This window comes from Eleginops maclovinus, chromosome 16 (genome assembly GCF_036324505.1).
Source record: "Eleginops maclovinus isolate JMC-PN-2008 ecotype Puerto Natales chromosome 16, JC_Emac_rtc_rv5, whole genome shotgun sequence".
In the NCBI taxonomy this organism is placed as follows: domain Eukaryota; kingdom Metazoa; phylum Chordata; class Actinopteri; order Perciformes; family Eleginopidae; genus Eleginops; species Eleginops maclovinus.
Genome location: NC_086364.1, coordinates 17,423,158 through 17,443,232, shown reverse-complemented (window position 1 = coordinate 17,443,232; position 20,075 = coordinate 17,423,158). Strand labels below are relative to the sequence as shown.

Genomic DNA, 20,075 nt, shown 5'->3' with positions numbered 1-20,075 from the left:
CAATAATATACTTTTCAAATCATTGGGATTAGGGGAAGTTATGAAGTATTCCAAGCCAAAAGGCACACGTTGTTGATGTTAAAGAACGGTTAAAGTGTTCTTGACTTTGTTAAGTTCTCAATGTAACTTTGTAAAAATCTTCCTCCTTTATTCTGTTTTTCTCTCTCCTACTCCTCGTCCTTAGTTCGACAGCCCTTGCTTTACTCCCTCCAGTCAAACCCCTGGCTAGATGTGTGCACAATGTAATTAAAGATTTGCAAACAGAGTAGAAAAGCATGTGCTTGGTTACCAGCTAAATGCTTAATAGCTGCTTGTGGTGTGCAGATCTCCTCCCTCTTAATATTATGTGTTTAATGTTAAGTATCTAAGTTCCCCGTCTTCTGATTCCTGTGCAGCGGCGTGCATGTCAGATTTAGTAAGGTGGGGTTGAAAATAGCATGTTAGCGTCAATGAATATAACACAGACAACATTTTGAACATTCCTAATGTACTAATTAAATCTCTTTCCTTCTCTTTTTACCGTCATTGTTTTTCTCCCTCATATAATCTTTATCCATCTTCCCTGCAGATTGGTTGTTTTTACCTTTGTAGAGCTGTATGTGCAGACTACAGGTCAGGGCAACACACAGGCACTGGAATACAGATACCATGAAACGTAGCATGTCTACAGAAGACATTTAGACCACAGAGTCGGACAAGGGAGCTGTGTGTAGACATTGCCACATTAGTTTTTAAACCGTATGCAGATTCCAGAAGTGGTTAAAATATTTGGGACGGGGTGGGAGATATTTCAGGAAATATTTACAGAAAAGAAGAGGAGGAGGAGGAGGAGGAGGGGGAGTGGGTTGTACTGTGTGAGAGAGATAACCAGATGCCTGCTGAGGTTATGCTCAGATCCGTTACAGCCCACTTGCAGCCCTTTCACTAGAAGATTCTTATTAGTTCATAATAGTGATTTGTTTAGTTTTTTGTCGATTCCAGATCATTTCAAACTCCTTGTGCTGAAGTTAAACACAAGTTCATAGAAAACACATCTAAAGTATTGTTGAAAAGTTACTGATTTCATTATTGGGGCTTGCTCTGTGTTAACAAGTATATTATAACAAATATGAAGAAATGTCTGGTAATAGTACTGTGTTATTTTATGAAGACAACTGACAACCAAAAATGTGATAGTGTTTATGAGTAAACCATTTTTCCTCACTTTTTGACAATGTTAGAAGGAAATTATTATCATGGCCTTCTTGTGTGTGCATGTGTGTGTATGTGCACCATGAGTGCATGCATGTTAACGCTCACCAGGCAGCAGGATCATACTCGGCCCATATCCTGACATACTCATCCAGGTGGTGAGGTCCCAGTATGGATGAATCTCGCGTCAGGTACTCAAAGTTGTCCATGATGACGGCGACAAACAGATTCAGCATCTACACACGAACACACCAGCAGGACGTTCAACATCGCAACTGAGGGCTAATAATAACAAAAATGCTAAATGTCAACAACTTTAAAAATATTGTTGCACATTAAAATATTGACATAGTATTTTAATGTCAACCTCAAGCCCTAGATGTTGCTGTATTTATCTTTCTATAAAATCTGATCAATGGGCTCATTGTAATTGAGATGTTTATTGCCTTTAGCGCTGTACTATTGGATCATAACATAAGGGACAGATGAGTGTGTGTGAGTTTGTAATGTGTACTCACCAAGAATGAACAGAAGAAGATGAAGGAGACAAAGTAGAGGTAAGCAAACTGGCTGCCGCACTCTGGTTCTGGATTTCCTGCAAGGGTGTCACAATCTTTGTTCCCCAGACACGACAGCATGATCTCATGCCACGCTTCCCCGGTCGCACTCCTAAAAAGATACAAAACGTTCTGTGATTTACGAAGAAAGTACAAGTAGCTATAAAGTCACCCGGCGTTTCAGATCGTTTTTTCAAAAACACACATGGACACACACGCACCTGAAGAGCAGCATGAGAGCCATAACGAAGGTCCTGAAGTTGTTGTGCTGATTGATGGCACTCTCTCCGTCTTCTTCAATAGCGATGTTCCCAAACAGCTGTTGAACGCAATCATACCATCAAAACCATTCTCATTAGTGACCTCTCTGGATTTATATGCAACTAAAGCAGGGCCTAATACGCTAACATGCTTCTAAAACCCTGTTCCTCCTCCTCCTCCTGTTGTTATGCAACAAATCCCTATCATCATTCTCCTTTTGTGCACCCTCCTCCTCCTCCTCCTCATAATCATTATTAGCTTTCAGATATATATTTAATGCATCCCCAAAGCAGTACACACGTTTTCCAGGTTGATGCTCTCACTCACCTGCATGCCAATGATGGCGTAAATGAAGAACAGCATGGCGATGAGGAGGCAGACATAAGGCAGCGCCTGAGGGGAGACGCATTATATGTTAGGTTTAAGTTTTAAAAAAATAGTACCCAGTGCAAAATATACAGGATTGCACCTAGGCACTGTTCAAGTATATAAACTAAATGTAGTTTTTCTGTAAATTGCATGTGATTTGTATGTGTGTTGTGCTGTGTAATTGGGTGTAAACCTTGAAGGACTGAACGAAGGTCCAGAGCAGGATGCGAATGGTTTCTCCCTGCCTCAGCAGCTTGATGAGACGAGCTGCCCTGAACAGCCTCAGGAAACTTAGGTTGATGAAATTATTCTAGAGTACAGCCACAACATAAGCCCAGAGAAAGAGAGAAAGAAAGAAAGAGAAAGAGGTATAGAGAGAGGAGGTGTAGGAGGTGTAGTAAGAATTAGAGAAAGAGAAACGTTGAAGATGGGGGGAAAAGGAGAATAGAAGGATTCAGGGTTGGAATAAAGGGAAAGAGGAGTTAGTTGTGATGCAAAGTGTGCAAACAGGTTTCCTTATTCAACCAAATCATAAAAAATGAGAGGAAAAACAGTCAAATCCAAACTGAGGGAGATTCAAACTCAAACAAATGAAAGAAATAGGAGCCAAACAAGTCAAAGCAAACCAAACTCAAATCAGCAAGGCTCCAACAAGCTTTTTCATATCCATTAAGTTAGACAAAACCAAACCAAACAACACAGGGGGAAAGGAAATCATCCAAATATAACTAGTGTCATCCAATTGGGTTACGTAGTAGTAGTTGTGGTAGGAATGGTGAGTAGTTAAAAGTGCAGGGACGTCAGGACATTTCCTTGGAAAGACAACCAAATGCACTAGTTCTCTCAAGGCAAAATATGCAATATTTCTAAAATGAAGCAAGCCCAGAGCATGCAGATGTGCACTAACACAAGGCAAACCGGTACAGCTAAAGGCAGCCGGAAAATCATCCAATAGGAATGGCTGCCGGAGGTCATGTGACAACCAGTGGTGATGTCACAGACAAATAAGAGCGAGAGGGGTGGTTGAAGGACCAAATCGGGTCAATATATCTTCAGTGTCACCAGCATGACTATGTGGCTTACAAATTGTGTTTCTATGTGTTAATTTAACAAAAAATAGTACCATCAATTTTAATGAAATGTGAAATACAGAGTTCTTCAACCATGTATCAGAGTAGAGAACAAAAAGTGAGTTGAAGTGAGACTTGAAGTGCTAAAAAGGGGCTGGCAGCAGGCACATGCATGTAGTATTACACTGCTGTGTGTGTGTGTGTGTGTGTGTGTGTGTGTGTGTGTGTGTGTGTGTGTGTGTGTGTGTGTGTGTGTGTGTGTGTGTTGAGAAAATAAAGGATTTTGCCAGAGACATGCGAGGGGCAGCATGCATCACTTGTTCTCTCTGCTCCGGGCCACGCTTCGGATTCACTCTGTCGTTACAGGAAACACTCTCCCAGTCACTGTCATATATGTATGTGTGTGTGTGTGTGTGTGTGTGTGTGTGTGTGTGTGTGTGTGTGTGTGTGTGTGTGTGTGTGTGTGTGTGTGTGTGTGTGTGTGTGTGTGTCTATGTGTGCGCATACAATAGATAGCTAATCCCGATGCATGTATGTAGCTATTCCATTTTTTACAATGCAATCCTTGGCAAAATGAACACTAGATCTGAGCTAGGATTACAATAAAAGATATGAATTCATTCAGCGACTGGTAGAGAGGGTAGAAAAGTTGGCAACAAATGAAAACCCTGCAAATTTTGAGCTCACTCAGAGGTTCTTTGTGGTGGGGGTCGAGCAAATCATGCACAAAGCTATAACATTGGCTGGGATGCAGTTATAACAGATGCAGTAAAAAAAGATCTCCAAAAAATTACAAACCATCTACATGTAGATGTTGCAGACATATGGTTTATAGCAGCAAATTTTTGGATTTTTGGTTGGTTCGAGGAACAACCAGAGAGATTGACCAAGCCGGTTGTCATGGGTGGACACAGAGGATTCATAGTGCATTTTGATTGGATGGAATCGCAGGAAGTAGTAGGTGTTGGGGGGAGAAGGGGGGGCGGGGCGAGGTAGATTACAGTAGATCGTCGTTAAGTTTGTGGACGATATAAAGAAAGCATGTAAAAAGATAAAAACAAGAAAGAAATCAACAGTCATTACAGAGACAAGTTAACACAGAAGCAGGTTTTTCGCTCTGCAGATTTTACACATTCATATTGCAGGGGATACCAAGGATCAAGATAGCAGGGGATTGTTGGACCCAGGTACAGATTCTCAATAAATAAACATGACTGTAAACCAGTATTAAAACCAAACCAGTTAGAGCATGTTTACTAGAATCTGGCTGGACGCATCAATTTAGGCCTGAAGGAGGTTTGAATCATTGGTATCCCTGACTTCCTGAACAGAACTGGTAAGTAAAGTTTCCAGATCAAAGAGCTTGTTAATGGCTCTTGAAAATGTTCGAGGACATACTGTAGACATTTAAAATATGTGTGTTCAGACAGAACAATAAGCACATTTCTCATCCTGTGCCATTCTTGCTCCAAATAGACAATATACCAATTATTCAGACATTAGCTTTAAGCTAGCAAACATGAATGTCTGTGTCACATTTTTGGACATTTAGGATTGTTTTAAAAGCCCAAGAAGTGTGAATCTTCTTACTTTGGTCAAAATATTTTCAACACCAACTGGCGAAGTGAATGGGATATGGAGGAGTTATTTGTAGGAGGAAGTGTGTGATGGGACCATTTGAACTCACATTGAGTTTGTAAGTAATCCCACAACATCTGAATACATCACCATCATGTTCTGTCTGAACACACCTTTAGAACAATTTCATTTTCTTTGTAAAATAAAAGGACACAAAGTAATGCCCTTTCACATACAGATTGTTCACACAGTAAGAGTTTTTTTTGGCCTTGTGCTACCTCGTCTGTGTTTCAATGTGGCTTGCATATAGCTTTCAGGTGATAAAAGTAAAGAATGTGGCCATATGTAAGGCTTAAAGCTGGAAATTACAGCTAAAACAACTGAAATAGTTCATTAATACTCTAAATAAACTGGTGTTCATTTTCAAATGATGATGGTTGTCATTATATAACTGAATAATTAACCCTATCAACCAAGATAATGTCTAAATATCTCACTCAAAGCTATTTAGTGTTCTGTGTTTTTAATCAGGCCAATCCTTTAATTGTTTGTGTACAGTCAAAAGTCCCATAGGCCTTCAGCATTTCAGCTTTACTGTACGACTAGCATATGGTTGATGCAACTGCAAAGTCCTTATTGGACAGCTCAAGATGCAATCTGATAATTTGATTGGCTGTTATGGTTGCCTGCAGAAGCAGTGGCTCGCTACAGAGCATCAGCATGCTTTCCGCCTTGCTGTCAGCTATGTCTGGACTCTCCTCGTCCCACCAACTGGGACATTTATATAAGACTTTCAGGAGATGTTCATGCATGGCTGAGCAATGCAAGGCTCAACAGTGGCCTCATGCTCTCTTTCTCTTGTCTACTGTATGTGTTTTAGATACAGCTGTATAAGCCCATAGACACACGCTCAAGCTCACCTAACAAACAGTCAAGATAGATCGACAAAGATTGCTAATATCATTTCACTTCTGGCTGTTGCAGTTTTGAATCCTCAGTACAGACCTCTCAAACATACACATTTAATCAGAAAATGCCCCTTAGATCCTGCGACTTACCCCAAGCTCCGTAACCAGGATGTCGGTAATGCTTCCCAGAACTGTGACACAGTCAAAAATATTCCAGGCATCTTTGAAATAATTCTGTGAATAGGAAAAGAGAAAGAGGGGATGATGAGGCAGAAATAAGGAGGATGATGTCAGGGATAGAGTGATCAAATATTGAAGAAATGCAAGGGGATGTAGGGTAGACCAAATCATATTGAAATGAAAAGGGAAATGATACGATGGTATAGATTTATTACATTAAAATGAAGCAGAAAGAGCATGAGATGTAAAGAGACAGACATGGAGCGAATAAAAGTCAGAGAGAAAGAGAAGAAGGAGAAAGTGGGTAAAAAAGGCATGTTAGTGTCAGACAGGAACAGGAACGAAATCAGATAAGACAGATGGACCATCAGTGATGGCATTTTGGGCGGATGCCAGCACACAAGCTAGGAACAACTTGTACAGCATCAGAACATTACACCTACAGGAATATCCGATTACATCATACAGCAAACACAGTCACAGAGTTCCCTATAGCTCCTAAAACGTTAAATCAAACAGGTATCACATCCCGCTCCTAATCTGTACAATTATCTTGATTTTTTCCTTTTCACACAGTGCGACTTTCAGTAAAAGGAAGGATAGTGGGGAATAAATGCTGACAAGGGAGATCTGCTTCTTCTTCTCTCTCCTACACACCGCCTGCAGCCAAACTGTGCATTAGACAAGTGGAGGGACACAGAGGGAGCAAGGGAGGCGGCTATTAAAATAAACCACCTTGACCAACACACACACAGATGTCTCTAAGGCCCAGTGTTGTGTGTTGGATTGTGGATGTTGTGTGTGGTTAAGAAACAAACCCAATCCTATTTAATCTCCACCCTCTCTGTCATTTGAGCTTCTCTTTTTAACGCCTTTCTGTCATTCATTCTCCTTTTTCTAATAACTTTATTACCAATCGCCCTCTGTCCTGTATCTCCTGACAATATTCATCCCTTAACTATCTTTTCTTTCTAATATCTACTCATCCACCTCCCTCCCTTTCCTATCCAGCCCACGAAAACTGCTGACATCTCGCAGGCACCATTTTTAGCATTTTTTTTTACCTTTAGTTGCTTATTATTCCCCCACAGTTTGTCCTCAAATACATAAGAAATAATGCACGACAAGACAATGTGTCCCAACGTTACTAAATAATAAATGGGGCTGCTTCCACGACATGAAACAGAGCGTCATCTTTATAAGTGGCTTGTTTCACTTAATTCCCTTTTAGTGCATTATTTGGCCTTTTAGGCATAAGGGCATATTCAATTTCACTGATCTCAACACAGATTGCTTGAGTAGCTTTAGGTACTTTTGTGTCATCTGAGGGCGAGTACATTTATAAATTGACTGTATAAATTCTGGACTACTGCAGGAAAAACCGAAAACGTATAAAATGTACAGCTGATGCTAATACATCCTCACTACACACACATGCACTCACCAGTACTCCAAAGGCGATGATCTTGAGAACACACTCCATGGAGAAGAGCGAGGTAAACACTATGTTCAGGTTGGCTAACACAGCTTCGTATGTATCAGAAGCTCCGTCGTACTGTAACCAAACACACACATACACACCCCACCAGGGACAGAAAGAAGGGTGAGCATTAAGACACACATTTTCAGAATCAGGTATTACATACATATTTAGCAACTTAGATGCAAACAGCAAAACAACAAGGTAAAACAAAGGATGTCAGAAACTCAATATTGCTTTTTGTTGTCGTTGTCTATGCTAATGTGTGCGTTGGGACTTTGGAAGTTTACCTTCATCATTAGCACGACGGTGTTGAGCGCGATCATCGCCATTATAGTGTATTCAAATGGCGGCGACACCACAAACTCCCACATTCTGTATTGGAAGCTCAGCTTGTTCTGAGGCATGTGGCGTGTCAGAGGTCTGGCGTTGATGGCAAAATCTATACAGGCTCTCTGCAAAAAAAAACAACGAACAAAAAACGGCTTTGTTATTATCCATGTTCTCCACGCCTTCAGGTCGCACTCCAATATTCCTTTCCTCACCTCATTCTTTTCTAAACTATAGTCCTCCATCATCTTATCTCCTTGCTCTTGGAAAGTGATGATGATCAGAGCCACGAAAATGTTGACGAAGAAGAAGGGGAAGACCACGAAGTACACCACGTAAAAGATGGACATTTCCATCCGGTACCCCGGGCTCGGGCCCTGGTTCTCATAAGTCGCATCCACTGAATGCTTCAGCACCCTGCGGAGGAAGAGAGGAGAACAGAACACGGTTATATGCTGTCAGAAAATATTCGAGCTGCATATGCCTGTCTGTGTTTAATTTTACTCACTGCGGCCACCCCTCTCCGGTAGACACGGTGAAGAGGGTGAGTAGGGCCCAAGCCACGTTGTCGTAGTGGAAATCGTACTTCTTCCACTCCCGCTTCTGCGCCTTCACTTCGTTTTCATGTTCATACACCAGATATTCGCCCCTGAGACATGATTTGAAGATGCAGCGTAAGGAGAAGACACACTTAAGCAGGAAGTGGCCTCAACTTAAGAAGTGCAGTGGTTTTTTTTCCTGACCTGCAATCGCGCTCAAACTCTTTGGATTCGTCAGTGCAGTAAAAGAAACGCCCCTTGAAGAGCTGCACGGCCACCACAGCGAAGATGAACATGAAGAGTAAGTAGACAATCAGGATGTTGAGCACATTCTTCAGAGAGTTCACCACACAGTCAAAGACAGCCTGGGGACGGAGAAAGAGAACGACACACGGGGACATGTTGTTTATTGTCTGGAAGTAATGCACAGGATTCATAATGTTTAAGTGTTTTGGACTTCAATTATGACATCACATGGCATTGAAAGGTTAAGGGACAAAACCACAAGGACAATTAGTTACTCAAGTGCTAAAAAAACACATTTGGATTATTTAAACTAAAACGAAAATGTTTTCAGTCTGCTGATAAAGCAGATAAAGTGCTGGAAATAAGGAAACAAATTAAATCCACACATTTGACTTCAAAGATATTCGATTGGAACTTGAAAACCCAAACAAGATTGATGCTGAGAATTTATTCTAATCCCAACCAGTAAGGGAAACTGAGGTCACATTTTTTCTTGATCAACATACCTTGAGTTTGGGAAGACGTTTGATAGTCTTCAGAGGTCGCAACACTCTCAGCACCCTCAGAGACTTGATAGTGCTGATGTCTTTTCCCTTACTGCTCCCCCTACACACACGCACACCCAAACAGATCCGTACACACACACACACACACACACACACACACACACACACGCACACACACACAGCCACACACACAAATAAGAAGAGTCAGCAGGTTCAGGTGGATATGAAATGCTTAGTTCTCTCGCTTCAGCGGGCAGCCATTCCTTGATGGTATTTGTGTCCGAGTTAACTCACAATGAGTAACTGCGTCTGGGTTAAATACATAGCAACACATGCAGCATTGCTATCATATTACGCTAAGTCCTAAGTGTGAGGTTAGCATTGTAGCTACATGCTAGAGTTAGGTGATATTTTACAGCTACAGTACATGCTACGAGAACAACGGGTGTCATTCCTGTCTGAATGCTAACTGGTAGCTAGGCTTGTTTTAATACTTTGTAATGTATTTCAATGCTTTACAAAGACGGCTAAAGCCTCGCCTTGCACATGCCCAGCTAGAGGTGGAATATATTCATGCTGCATTGAAACCTTGCTTTCCATAATGCAATATTTCTCCTTTTAAGCATCACGTTGGATATTGGAGAACTATATTCTACACAGAGACATTTACAGAGAGAGTTTGAGAGCAAGGTTACTTAAGGAAGCCTTTCTGAAGAGGTAACTCAGACTAGCTTACTAAAGTTGGAATCAGAAAGTTTAAACGTAATTTACAATATGGTAGTGTGTATAAAAGGGGTAGAAAAAGTCAAATACCAGCCAAACTCTCTCTTTTGATGACTCAACCAGTTCCTTTCTATCAACTAGGATAAGCAGGTTTCACAGCATTGTTCAAACAGCATGGAATCTTGTCTTGTGGGCCATTTCGGCAAAGACAAAGATATTTTAGCAAGCATTTCTCGATTGAAATGCTGAGCCAAACCTCGTTCATTCAAGCACCTTGTCACTAAAGCTACATAAGTACGTGTATGAGTAGAAAAAGGAAAAACCCTTCGTTTCAGTTACACAAAACTAAAACCTCAGACTAATTATAAGTGAGTTTTCCAGTTTACTGACTGTTCACTTTAGTAGTCAAACACAGACGTTAACTGATGATAAAAAAGGACTACTTTGTAAACATGAAAGTGTTTTTAGTGAAATAAGTGGCTAACTAGCATAACTTAATGATAGTTAAGCCTGCCTTCCAGGTTTCGCTTACTTTCTCCTATATCTGGTCTAAGGATCATGGTGCAGAGATAAAGGTCGAAAGTCATAGACAGTGTTCCTTAGGCGAGAAAGCAGCTGTTAAACCAGATGGTAGGCTGATAGAGATTGTGTGTAAGTAGACTTTCTGTGTGCAAGTGGGCACACATGTATGGGTGTGTGCTGTAACTGCTTGTGCATTCATGTGAATCTTTAGTTTTGGTGCATAAATAAATCAGAAAAGTTTCCATTTGATATCCTTGTACTAATGATATTTTGCAAATGGTATCTGTGTGATTCAGTTGAAGACTGGATGCAGGTTAACTTGAGGTTTAGTTGTGTTTGAGTCAGAGCTGTTCCATGGTGAACAATGGAAAACAGGGAAGAACAGACAAGTACAGAAGTCAACTGTGATGGAGGGAAAGGAAAGAGATGTGTGATCAGTAGAACAGGCGCTGACAGTGCAGAAGGAGGAAAATGAAGAGGAAAAAGACAGAGAACTTTACCCGCCGCCACTGCTGCTGGTCCAAACGGAGAGATGAGGGGTGAGAGACAGTGAGACAAAGAGAGAGAAAAAAAGACAAAGGGTGGGAGAAAGAAACAGAATGGGACACAGGAAAGAGGGAAAAACATCCATATGACAGACAAAGAGAGAGAAAAAAAGGCCTGCCTTTTATCAACCCTCCCAGCTATGCACTACCGTTACTAACACGCATGCACATTAACACAGTGTAGAAATTACGAATAAAGTGTGCATGGACACAGCACCAAACTACTGCCTTCATTTCATATGGATGGGTTTACAAGACAGATTCTTTTTTTGTATTATTATTATTATTATTAATAACAATATATATATTTTAATAATTATTACCACTTATTATAGTCTTTATTGTGATTATTATTAGTATTATTATTATGACCACTACTGTTGTAATATTTTTTTTTTTATTCACCAGGAAAATATCAGTGTATTAATTGTCATTCATTTCTAACTAACCCTAAACCCTAGTTTAACTAAATTGTATTTTAATGTAATTTTTTTCTTCCTATTTGTTCTATAACAAACTTAAAACATCTGTAAATTAGCACTACTTTTCACAACCATTAACTGAGCTACACTCCAGCTAAATTGCTTCTAAAAATGCAGCAACATGCCCAATGATAAACTCATTTAAGATGCTTACTGCCAACTTGAACAAACATTGCCTGGCTTAAAAGATTATCTGAAAATGTCAAGGTAGTTCTATACCAGCGTCTCTGTGACGGGAGCCTGTTTGAACAAACAGCTCAGCCAAGATGCAGAAATGTGCAGGACGGCAGCACAAGCGGTCCAAGACACCAGCAGCCCTCAGACCAGACTAATTGGATTAAAGGAGCGATAAACATCTCCATTGAGACTGCCGAGCCCTTCTGGAGTGCCGTTTGATTTCCACCAATTGAATTAGGGCTCTATCTGGATGTACATGAGTCTGTTCTGACTGTTTCGGATCTCCCCATCAGCCATTTGTGTCGTTAACCCCTATCGTAGTTAAATCAGACTGTATTGGTTCAAACGGCTTAATTGATTGTTTTGTGAGTCTGTCTTTCTGCTGACATACAGTACGCAGCAGCCTTGCCCGTATGATAGCAGTTTTCTATCTCTACTGATAATTTATGACACAGTTTTGCTCTCTTTTTACAGCATTAGTGTAAAAATTGCTTCAGCTGCTATATTTTTTGTAAGTTCTTTGACTTTTCCTTTTCTTTCTGCTAATTTGAAATTATTTATGTTTACGGCAGACATGTTTTTATTAGTCCATCATTAAAATCCCTTGGAAGGAAGGACTTAAGTCACAGAGAGAGGACAAACAGACACATATACATATGTAATAGAAATAGGTTGGAGAACACAGAGTTTAGGACAGAAGCACACATGAATAAACACACACAGAAACACAGACAGGCTCATGTGCCCACACATATATACATTAGACTTTAGGGGGAAGAGAGTTAGTGAACACACAGAAGTGATTCAGAGAGAAAGACCGGAGCAGAAGTCAGTCTCATAGATGGCACCACCACTAGAACCCTGGAGCACCGGCCACGTTCAGCATTTTTCTATCGGACAAGCAATTTCATCTCCATACTGGCCTTTAATAAACACTAAAATACTGGCATTTCCTTTGGTTTGTATCCTCGTTGATATGCTGAAAAAACCAAGACAATGTGAGACCATGTTAAAGCAGGACTCGTTAAAAAAGTGGACATTTTTCACTGATTCTACATCATCAAAGGACAACTCAAAGCTAGAAGGGGTAGAGATACTTCTAATGGGACAATAATCTTTATTTACCATTGTGCAATGCAGCTATAGGATATCAAATAAATAAAAACAATACTAAAACCAGTGAATGCATTGATTCACAAAATGATATGTATTTATAACTAATGCTTGATTTTTTACCTTTAAGTTCATTCATAAGGCTTGCCAAGAAGTACTGTGTTGAAGCACCATTGTGTGTGTCCCAAAATACCCAGTGGGCAAATGCTACCGTACATTTTAAGAAGCCATAGCTCCTCTGTAATCAGCATTGGAAATAATGAGTTTAAAAGATGCATTTCCCCAACTTCACATGTTTGTGGGAATCTTTTCATACTCATATTCCTAGATGACCAGCAACACGTCTATTTTGATTTTTTTTTTTTTTTTAGGCCAGCAGGATGAGGAGGAAGAAATAAAAGAGATGCAGGGTGTTACTGTGCGTGGTGGAAGAGATGAAGAGATGAACAAAGAGCAAACGAGAAAAGCAAGATAATAATAAGCAGGGACGCCCACATTTTCCTCAAGTCTTCTTTGGCAATAACCTTAGACTTAACGGTGATTCAGCTTCCACTTATTAGAAGTGTTTTGGAAGCTGGACGGTCACGACTAATGTAAAACAGGAGCATTGTAGGAAGTAATGCTAGAAGATTTACATGCTGGGGAAATGCAAAGTGGAGCAGTATTCTTTGGTTTACATTTGGTAAACTTCATTTCAGCTTATGTCTCAAGGACATAAATGGTTAAAGCAGTACCAAGTACAGTTTAAATGCATTATGCAGCATGCCTTCAATTATTTATGTCACTTAGCCCATTCCATTTTGATATCAAGGATAGGAAGACATTGTGTCTGTATGGATTCAGAACATCCATTTCATCTGCGTCTGTGAAAGATTGCACCATATTCATCGTATCAATTCAATTTGAAAATGTAAAATGTGAAATGTCTGTGATTTACTTGGTAATCACCCACAACATTTCTGTTGATACCAATTCAGATCTATTATAAAAAGAAGGCACAGCTTTTGCAGCTGCTCAACCTTTGCAAATAACATCAAAGCAGCCACAAAGACTGAAATGCATCCCAACCTGTGGTGCTGCAGTGCTATTTGCACTTATTTAAATAATGTGCAAACATTAGAGCTAAATCTGCCCCTTTCTGTGCAAACTAATTGCATTACAGTGGAATACACAAAGATCAGTGCTAACAGCCACACAAAGACTGTGAGACGGAGCAAATATAGCACTTGCAAGTGATGCGCAATCCATAGTGCTATAAGCATCTGCAATCCATTATTTGTGAATTCGCCCCTCAGTGTGTTTTGCTGTTGCTGCGAAATGAAATGAAGCCCTCCAACTTCAGTTATCCAACACAAAACAAGGGTTAATGCCATGTGATATGAATGGCAATGCAGCAAGCACACCGGTCTAATGTGGACTTACAGCTAGGCTAATTAACAGAAGCCATTAACACATACTGTTTTCAGCCCTGCATCACTACTGCATACATTTGAGGGAATCACAAATGGTCACTTACTTGCAGGGTTGAATGTGAGGCAGGATCAACGCTAGTAAATCCTTTGCTCCTTTTCTGATAGAAAAAGCAATATCCAAAGGCCAGGATGTGTTGGTCTCCATGTGAGGATGTTCCCTGTCTATTTCATCTACTATGACACACCATTTCCCACACATAAGCCCACACAAATAAACATGTGTGTGGCGTTTCTGCACACACACAGACATTGTTGTTTCCTGAAAAAATATATTTCATTTTCAAAGTCATGAAAAGGATCAAGCATGTTTTTTTGCAGACGACCCGTAAGTATTTATGTCGGAGGTAACAGCATTACCTTTGTAAACCCATTGGACAGCATGTCTTCCATCCACACTAATATCACATTACACTAATACTGACTGCAGTTCTGCTCGCTTTAAATTCTCCCAAATGATGCGAAGGCATGACAGCAAATCCTCACCAGTCATGCTTTGAACCCAGCAGAGTGCTCATAAACTAAGCCCTTACTGAACCCAGTGTTTCATCCTCACAGTCATGCAGATTAAGTAGGGTTTAAAGTACCTGCTTTGCCGTGGAGAGGGGTGTGGAGATTTTTGAGAGCCAGCTCACCATGACCTGTCCAGGCTTTGCATGGGGCCTTTAACTCTAGAACGCCCTGGGCACTAAAGGGTTACAGGTGCAAAGGGTGGTCCTCACCTCCCACAGGGGGCGCGGATGCGAATAGAAAGGGATGCTGGGGAATTTTTTTTTTTTTTACATGTTGGGGCGCAGGGGGTTGGTGGAGGGGCTTAGAAATGGCAGGACTGTAGCCGAGTTGAATAAGAGAGAAAGAGCAGGAGAAATAGCCAACTGTAGAGGATTGGGCATTTGAAAGCACAGGTAGATAGAAGCAGACGGCAGGAGACAGGAGAATATAGAAATGCTGAGAGACAGAAAGCATGAAATAGGGTATGAAAAAAGAACAGAGAGAGAAGAAGAGGAGTAGATGTTGAATTGAGCAATGGGTGATTGAAGCAAAACAGGGGAGGCTGTACTCCAAGGTACCAGTGAGGCGGTAGAGAGGCAGGAGAGATGGAGGAGCGGAGGAGGGAGGACAGCGGGAGACAGGAAGGGGACTTACGTGAAGGCGAAGGCCACCAGAGCACCACTAACCACTATAAAGTCAAGGATGTTCCACAAGTCCCGGAAATAAGAGCCCTGGTGCAAGACCAGGCCCAAATCCACCATCTGGAGGAGAAAAAGGAGACCCTGATTATGAGGCGTGTGAACTCCTGGGTATGGATGAACATTGTGGCTTTGGTGTGCTATGAAGGGTGTCCAATCCTCATTTGAACTGGGGTTCTCTTAGTCGCTGATGCTTGATTCTGGACATTGCCTCACCTTAATAAGCATCTCAAATGTGAATACTCCTGTGAAGACGTAGTCAAAATAGCGTAGCACCTGCATGAAGATAAAAAGGGAATGATTTGCTGCGGAATTCAACTATTGGTTAAGCGTGACATGGTGGAAACAGGGGGATTTTACATTGGGATGTGGTCCATTTTTAAATGTCAAATTATACAATATGAAGGATTTACAGGAACATTTTAAGCTGCTAATTTAAAGAAATAATAAATAAATGAGATTATATCAAATAATAAATCCATATAAATGTAAGAGCATCAATATTATATTGTAAACTCTTTCTCATAGAGCCTGTACTAAATAACCCTTGGTTTGATCATTTTAAAATCTGGAAAAATTACATTTCTTATTTCCATGAACAAGATATATAAGTTTCACCATTTATTTTGGTTTTACGTAATACATTATATAATTTGTTTATCACTGATCCAGCTCATCACATGTAGGAGGCAGGAGTGACACTACAAAGAAAAAAAGCAACCAGCATATTAAGTACAAAACCAAAGCCATTATGTATTGTAAACATGTATGCAAATAACAGCAGAAGCCTCGTCCCTTTCATGTACATGGACTTTCTTACATTGTTGCGGGGGGATTCGGGCCACACAGGGTCTTCAGCGGCCAGCGCGATGCTGCTCATGGCAATGACCAGCAGAATGCACATCTCGAAATAACGCAGGGTGCAAACGTAGTGACACGCACGCCGAAACCTAAGAGAAAACAAAGAGTGATTCGTTTTTTGGGCATTAGTCCTATGCATATCACTAGACTATATATCTGTCTATATACAGTATGCATGTGTTCGTGTGTGCACATTGAAGTGTGTAATCTGTGACTTAATGGTAGATTCGTTGTCCATTCGTAAAAAGGAAAAGTTGGGAAGATGCCTCAAGGATGCATTCCTGTTTCTTTGATGTTGAATTACACAGTGCAATTATGTGTGTGTGTGTTTGTAACCATGCCACTTACGGGTTGGTGGTGGACAGGATAAACATGGAGCTGAATGGAGGCATGGGCCTGGGTCCTCCTTCACCTCCCTTCTCATCATCATCGTCGTCCTTATCCTCTTTCGCTGGCAGTGGCTCCGTGTTGGCATTCTTATTGACTGAAGGGAGAAATAAACAGGGGTGAGGATGGGATGTTATATTAGAAAAAACAGGATACAAGATAGCAGAAGAAATATTTCCTCTGCCCTCACCTTGCAGTATGGCATTGGTGGATGGAAAGATAGGCATGTCTAGAGCTGTGTAGTCAGGGTGAGGTAGCCTGAGGACACTGTTGGTACGGTGATGGGCGATGCTCCCATAGCTATCTAATGTCACCAAGCTCCCATGAGTGCCACTGGTTGCAAGATGGAGGGCGGATCCAAAGCCTGGGGCCACAGGGTGGTTAGTGAGTGGGTTGGGGTGAACATCGCCGGGTGGGGTGGAGCCAGAGACCAGTTTGGTGTTCATGAGGTTGTCCATATCCTCACTGTACTGGCTGTCCTGCCGGGGGAGGCTCTTCTGAATGGGCCGTGTGGTGGAGAGGTTTGGGACACTGCACTCCCTAGAAGCGAGGAGTAAGAAGAAACAACATCATTATGAGATCACATGAATCTGATGTAGACTTTTCTGTACAATCTGAGGAGGACATACTTCCTTCTGTGCTGGCACATCCTCTTCCCCTCGCCGTCCGTCTGGTTTCCATGGCGATTTCTTCTTGGCCTCCTCTCACTGCCTTCCCCGGCTCCTTCTTGCTCTCCTCCTTCCCCACCTCCATCGACCCCTCTGCTCTTATGTCTCCCTGTTTTTCCTACTCCTCCACCCCCATCCTCCCCATCCTCTGTATTTTTCCGATGTGACCTGGGCTTCCGGTGTTCCGACTGTCCCGCACCTCGACTGCCGCTCCGGGTGTGGTGATGGCGGCGGGAAGGCCTGTCCTCCGAGCCGGGACCGGGAATGACCGTGGCATCCAGTCGGACGTGAGAGGAGTGGTGGTGGTGTTCGCTTTTACGACTGCGCCTGCTCTCCGAGGACTCGCCGCGCTCCAGGGGAGGCCTCGCTGTTCCGGAGCCGCCTCCTCCTCCACCTCCTCCCACTTGGCCAACAGGTTCGTGGAGGCGTGTTTGTCTGTGGAGCTCGTCGGCAGGATGGTGCTGGCTGAAGCAGAGGTCTGAATTGTTGGCCGTGGTCTTGTTGGTGTTGTTGTTGCGGTTCTCGTGGGGGTCAACCACCAGCGGCCGATCCAGGTGGGTCTTCATGTCTGGACGGGCGTTACGTGAGAAGTTCACCTGCAAGGGGAGGATGGAAAGGCAGCAGTGAGGAAGGTAGAGATGGGAAAAGAGGACGTAATAAAGTTAGAATTCATTTACTCTATATAGACTTTGCATATTTAAGGTAGCCAGGAAAGCAACACGTTAACATTGGTCATCATCATTGCCTTCACTTGTGTACACTGATAGCACAAGCCTAAGCGGCCTGGTTTGCCTTGTCCTTTACATTGTTTTGCTCCTCCCTCCCTGCCCTTGCCTTCCAGCGCTCCTCTGGGTCCAGCTCGTTATAGAGAGCCTCTCGACTGGACACCAGCGTCTGCCTCCTCAGCTCCTTGGTGCGTTGTTCCCACACCGACTTGTTGATTCCTCCCTTGTTGTTCTTCTGCTGCTCCTTACTGCAAAATGAAGACAGAATTAAAGACATGTTTAAAGACACTTGCTGCTGTGAAAATATTAAAGACACAAAGACGTGAGAATGATGTGAAAACCAGCAGAAAGTATAAGTACGGAAAGCCAGGACGTAAAGACACACTGGGGGCCACGGGTATTTAAAGGGTCATTTGGTTGGAACAGCGTAGCTCAACAGAACAAAGTTCTGGGCATCTACACAGATCGTCAAATCATCAAACAGCACTACTTTGGTAAACCATGTGGAGACACAAGGGAGGATAACACTGAGGCAAGGTCAGAATTATTTATAATAATGTTGAATTTTCCAGAAGTTTAATAAACAGATTCCTAGCTGAATTAACTAGAAAAACACAGTCATCTCAAATCTGTTATTGGTTACAGTAGCAGTGTTTCCAATAAACTTACATTTTTTTATTCTGCATAAATAAGCAGTTGCAATTTTTTTCTCCAAATCTTGCAATAAAAAAAGGTTTATTAATTGATTGAGATGCTTTTTCCGTTTGATAAAAAAAATGATTTATGTGTATTTCCCCTTTATATTTCAAGAACTTTCTCACATTTTTGTGACAATTGATTGTAACGACTGTGGTGACTGAGCTGTGTTTATATCTACCTGATAAAGAAACACCCAAAAAGTCAGTATCAATTTTTGCTAACCTCCAAAATGTCTAATTACCCCCCCCCCCCCCCCTTTCCCACAGGGCCAATAATAAACCACAGGAAAGCAACAGGCAAAATATAAGCCAAAACTAATAACAGCTAAGGAAAGCCAGGTATGTGATTCATAGAAAGGATAACAACAAAAAGGGACAAGGAAAGGAAGGTTTTCTAAAACACTAAAGAAAGCAGGGAATGGTTGTAAAGTCAATAAACAGAAAGGATTCAGAAATGAATAAACAAATAAATAAATACCAGTCCAGAAAGGGGTCGGTAGCGTTGTGACACTCACTGTGTACTTTGTTGCTGAGGAGGGAAACAGCTGGTGAGTGAGATGGCACGAAAGAACAGAGGGAGGATTTCATTCCAAAATGGGCTATCCATTCGCCATTTAAGCCAGCCTAGCCCGACAAATGGTCACAATCATAATCAAATGTGCTGTAAATACTGAGTTTCTACTCAAATAAGTAAAATATATTATTGAAGTACCAAAATAAATGAAGAATTAAGGAAAAAAGATAAGAAATTTTCGAAAATTTGACAATTTTTGCCAACAAGATTGAGCATTTTGGAATGCAACCCTTCACACACAAACACACACACAAAATACAACATGCACCTAGGCATTCACACACACATCCTAACCATCCTTTTTAATTTTCGCTTTCCTCCTGATCCTGCTGATCTGTCCCGATCAATCTTTGCATCTTTAACCATATATTCCTCAACTATTCGCAGTACCTCTGATCTTGCTTTGTGTCTGTACATTGCTTTGCTAAAGAGCATGCTAAATAAAGAACAGTCCAACTGAAAAATATATACTTTCAAGGCTGTTATCATCAATTGTGAACTCCTGTAAACTCACCACAGTGAAGCGATGTAACTTGGATTTGTTCCTGCAATCTGTTTGGATTGTAAAGCTGTGTTTGTATACTTATCATTTTGAGTGTACTAGTAAGTATTATGTAGCCTAACAAGTGTTTTTCTTCATGGGTTTCATGTAGCCTTCATGGCAGCCTCCTCCCTGAATCTACCATAGAATATCTTCTTAAGAGATTCGTCATGCTCCACTGATGT

At 41.4% G+C, this 20,075-nt stretch overlaps 1 protein-coding gene across 1 annotated transcript in view; it reads right to left on the bottom strand.

Annotated features, from left to right (window-relative positions):
- The window catches only part of cacna1aa (calcium channel, voltage-dependent, P/Q type, alpha 1A subunit, a), a 77,017-nt gene that overhangs the window by 21,868 nt on the left and 35,074 nt on the right, over positions 1 to 20,075 (bottom strand). Inside the window, exons 19-39 of the mRNA XM_063903775.1 lie at positions 19,254 to 19,304; positions 18,157 to 18,325; positions 17,314 to 17,948; positions 16,875 to 17,224; positions 16,646 to 16,781; positions 16,257 to 16,386; positions 15,653 to 15,712; positions 15,393 to 15,499; positions 9,216 to 9,315; positions 8,668 to 8,828; positions 8,433 to 8,573; positions 8,140 to 8,341; positions 7,885 to 8,049; positions 7,559 to 7,669; positions 6,085 to 6,168; positions 4,247 to 4,249; positions 2,572 to 2,688; positions 2,337 to 2,402; positions 1,970 to 2,067; positions 1,710 to 1,860; positions 1,300 to 1,427 (exon numbers count right to left, since the gene is read on the bottom strand). Coding sequence (XP_063759845.1) covers positions 1,300 to 1,427; positions 1,710 to 1,860; positions 1,970 to 2,067; positions 2,337 to 2,402; positions 2,572 to 2,688; positions 4,247 to 4,249; positions 6,085 to 6,168; positions 7,559 to 7,669; positions 7,885 to 8,049; positions 8,140 to 8,341; positions 8,433 to 8,573; positions 8,668 to 8,828; positions 9,216 to 9,315; positions 15,393 to 15,499; positions 15,653 to 15,712; positions 16,257 to 16,386; positions 16,646 to 16,781; positions 16,875 to 17,224; positions 17,314 to 17,948; positions 18,157 to 18,325; positions 19,254 to 19,304 — 3,165 coding nt within the window. The remainder of the gene's footprint in view (positions 1 to 1,299; positions 1,428 to 1,709; positions 1,861 to 1,969; positions 2,068 to 2,336; positions 2,403 to 2,571; positions 2,689 to 4,246; positions 4,250 to 6,084; positions 6,169 to 7,558; positions 7,670 to 7,884; positions 8,050 to 8,139; positions 8,342 to 8,432; positions 8,574 to 8,667; positions 8,829 to 9,215; positions 9,316 to 15,392; positions 15,500 to 15,652; positions 15,713 to 16,256; positions 16,387 to 16,645; positions 16,782 to 16,874; positions 17,225 to 17,313; positions 17,949 to 18,156; positions 18,326 to 19,253; positions 19,305 to 20,075) is intronic.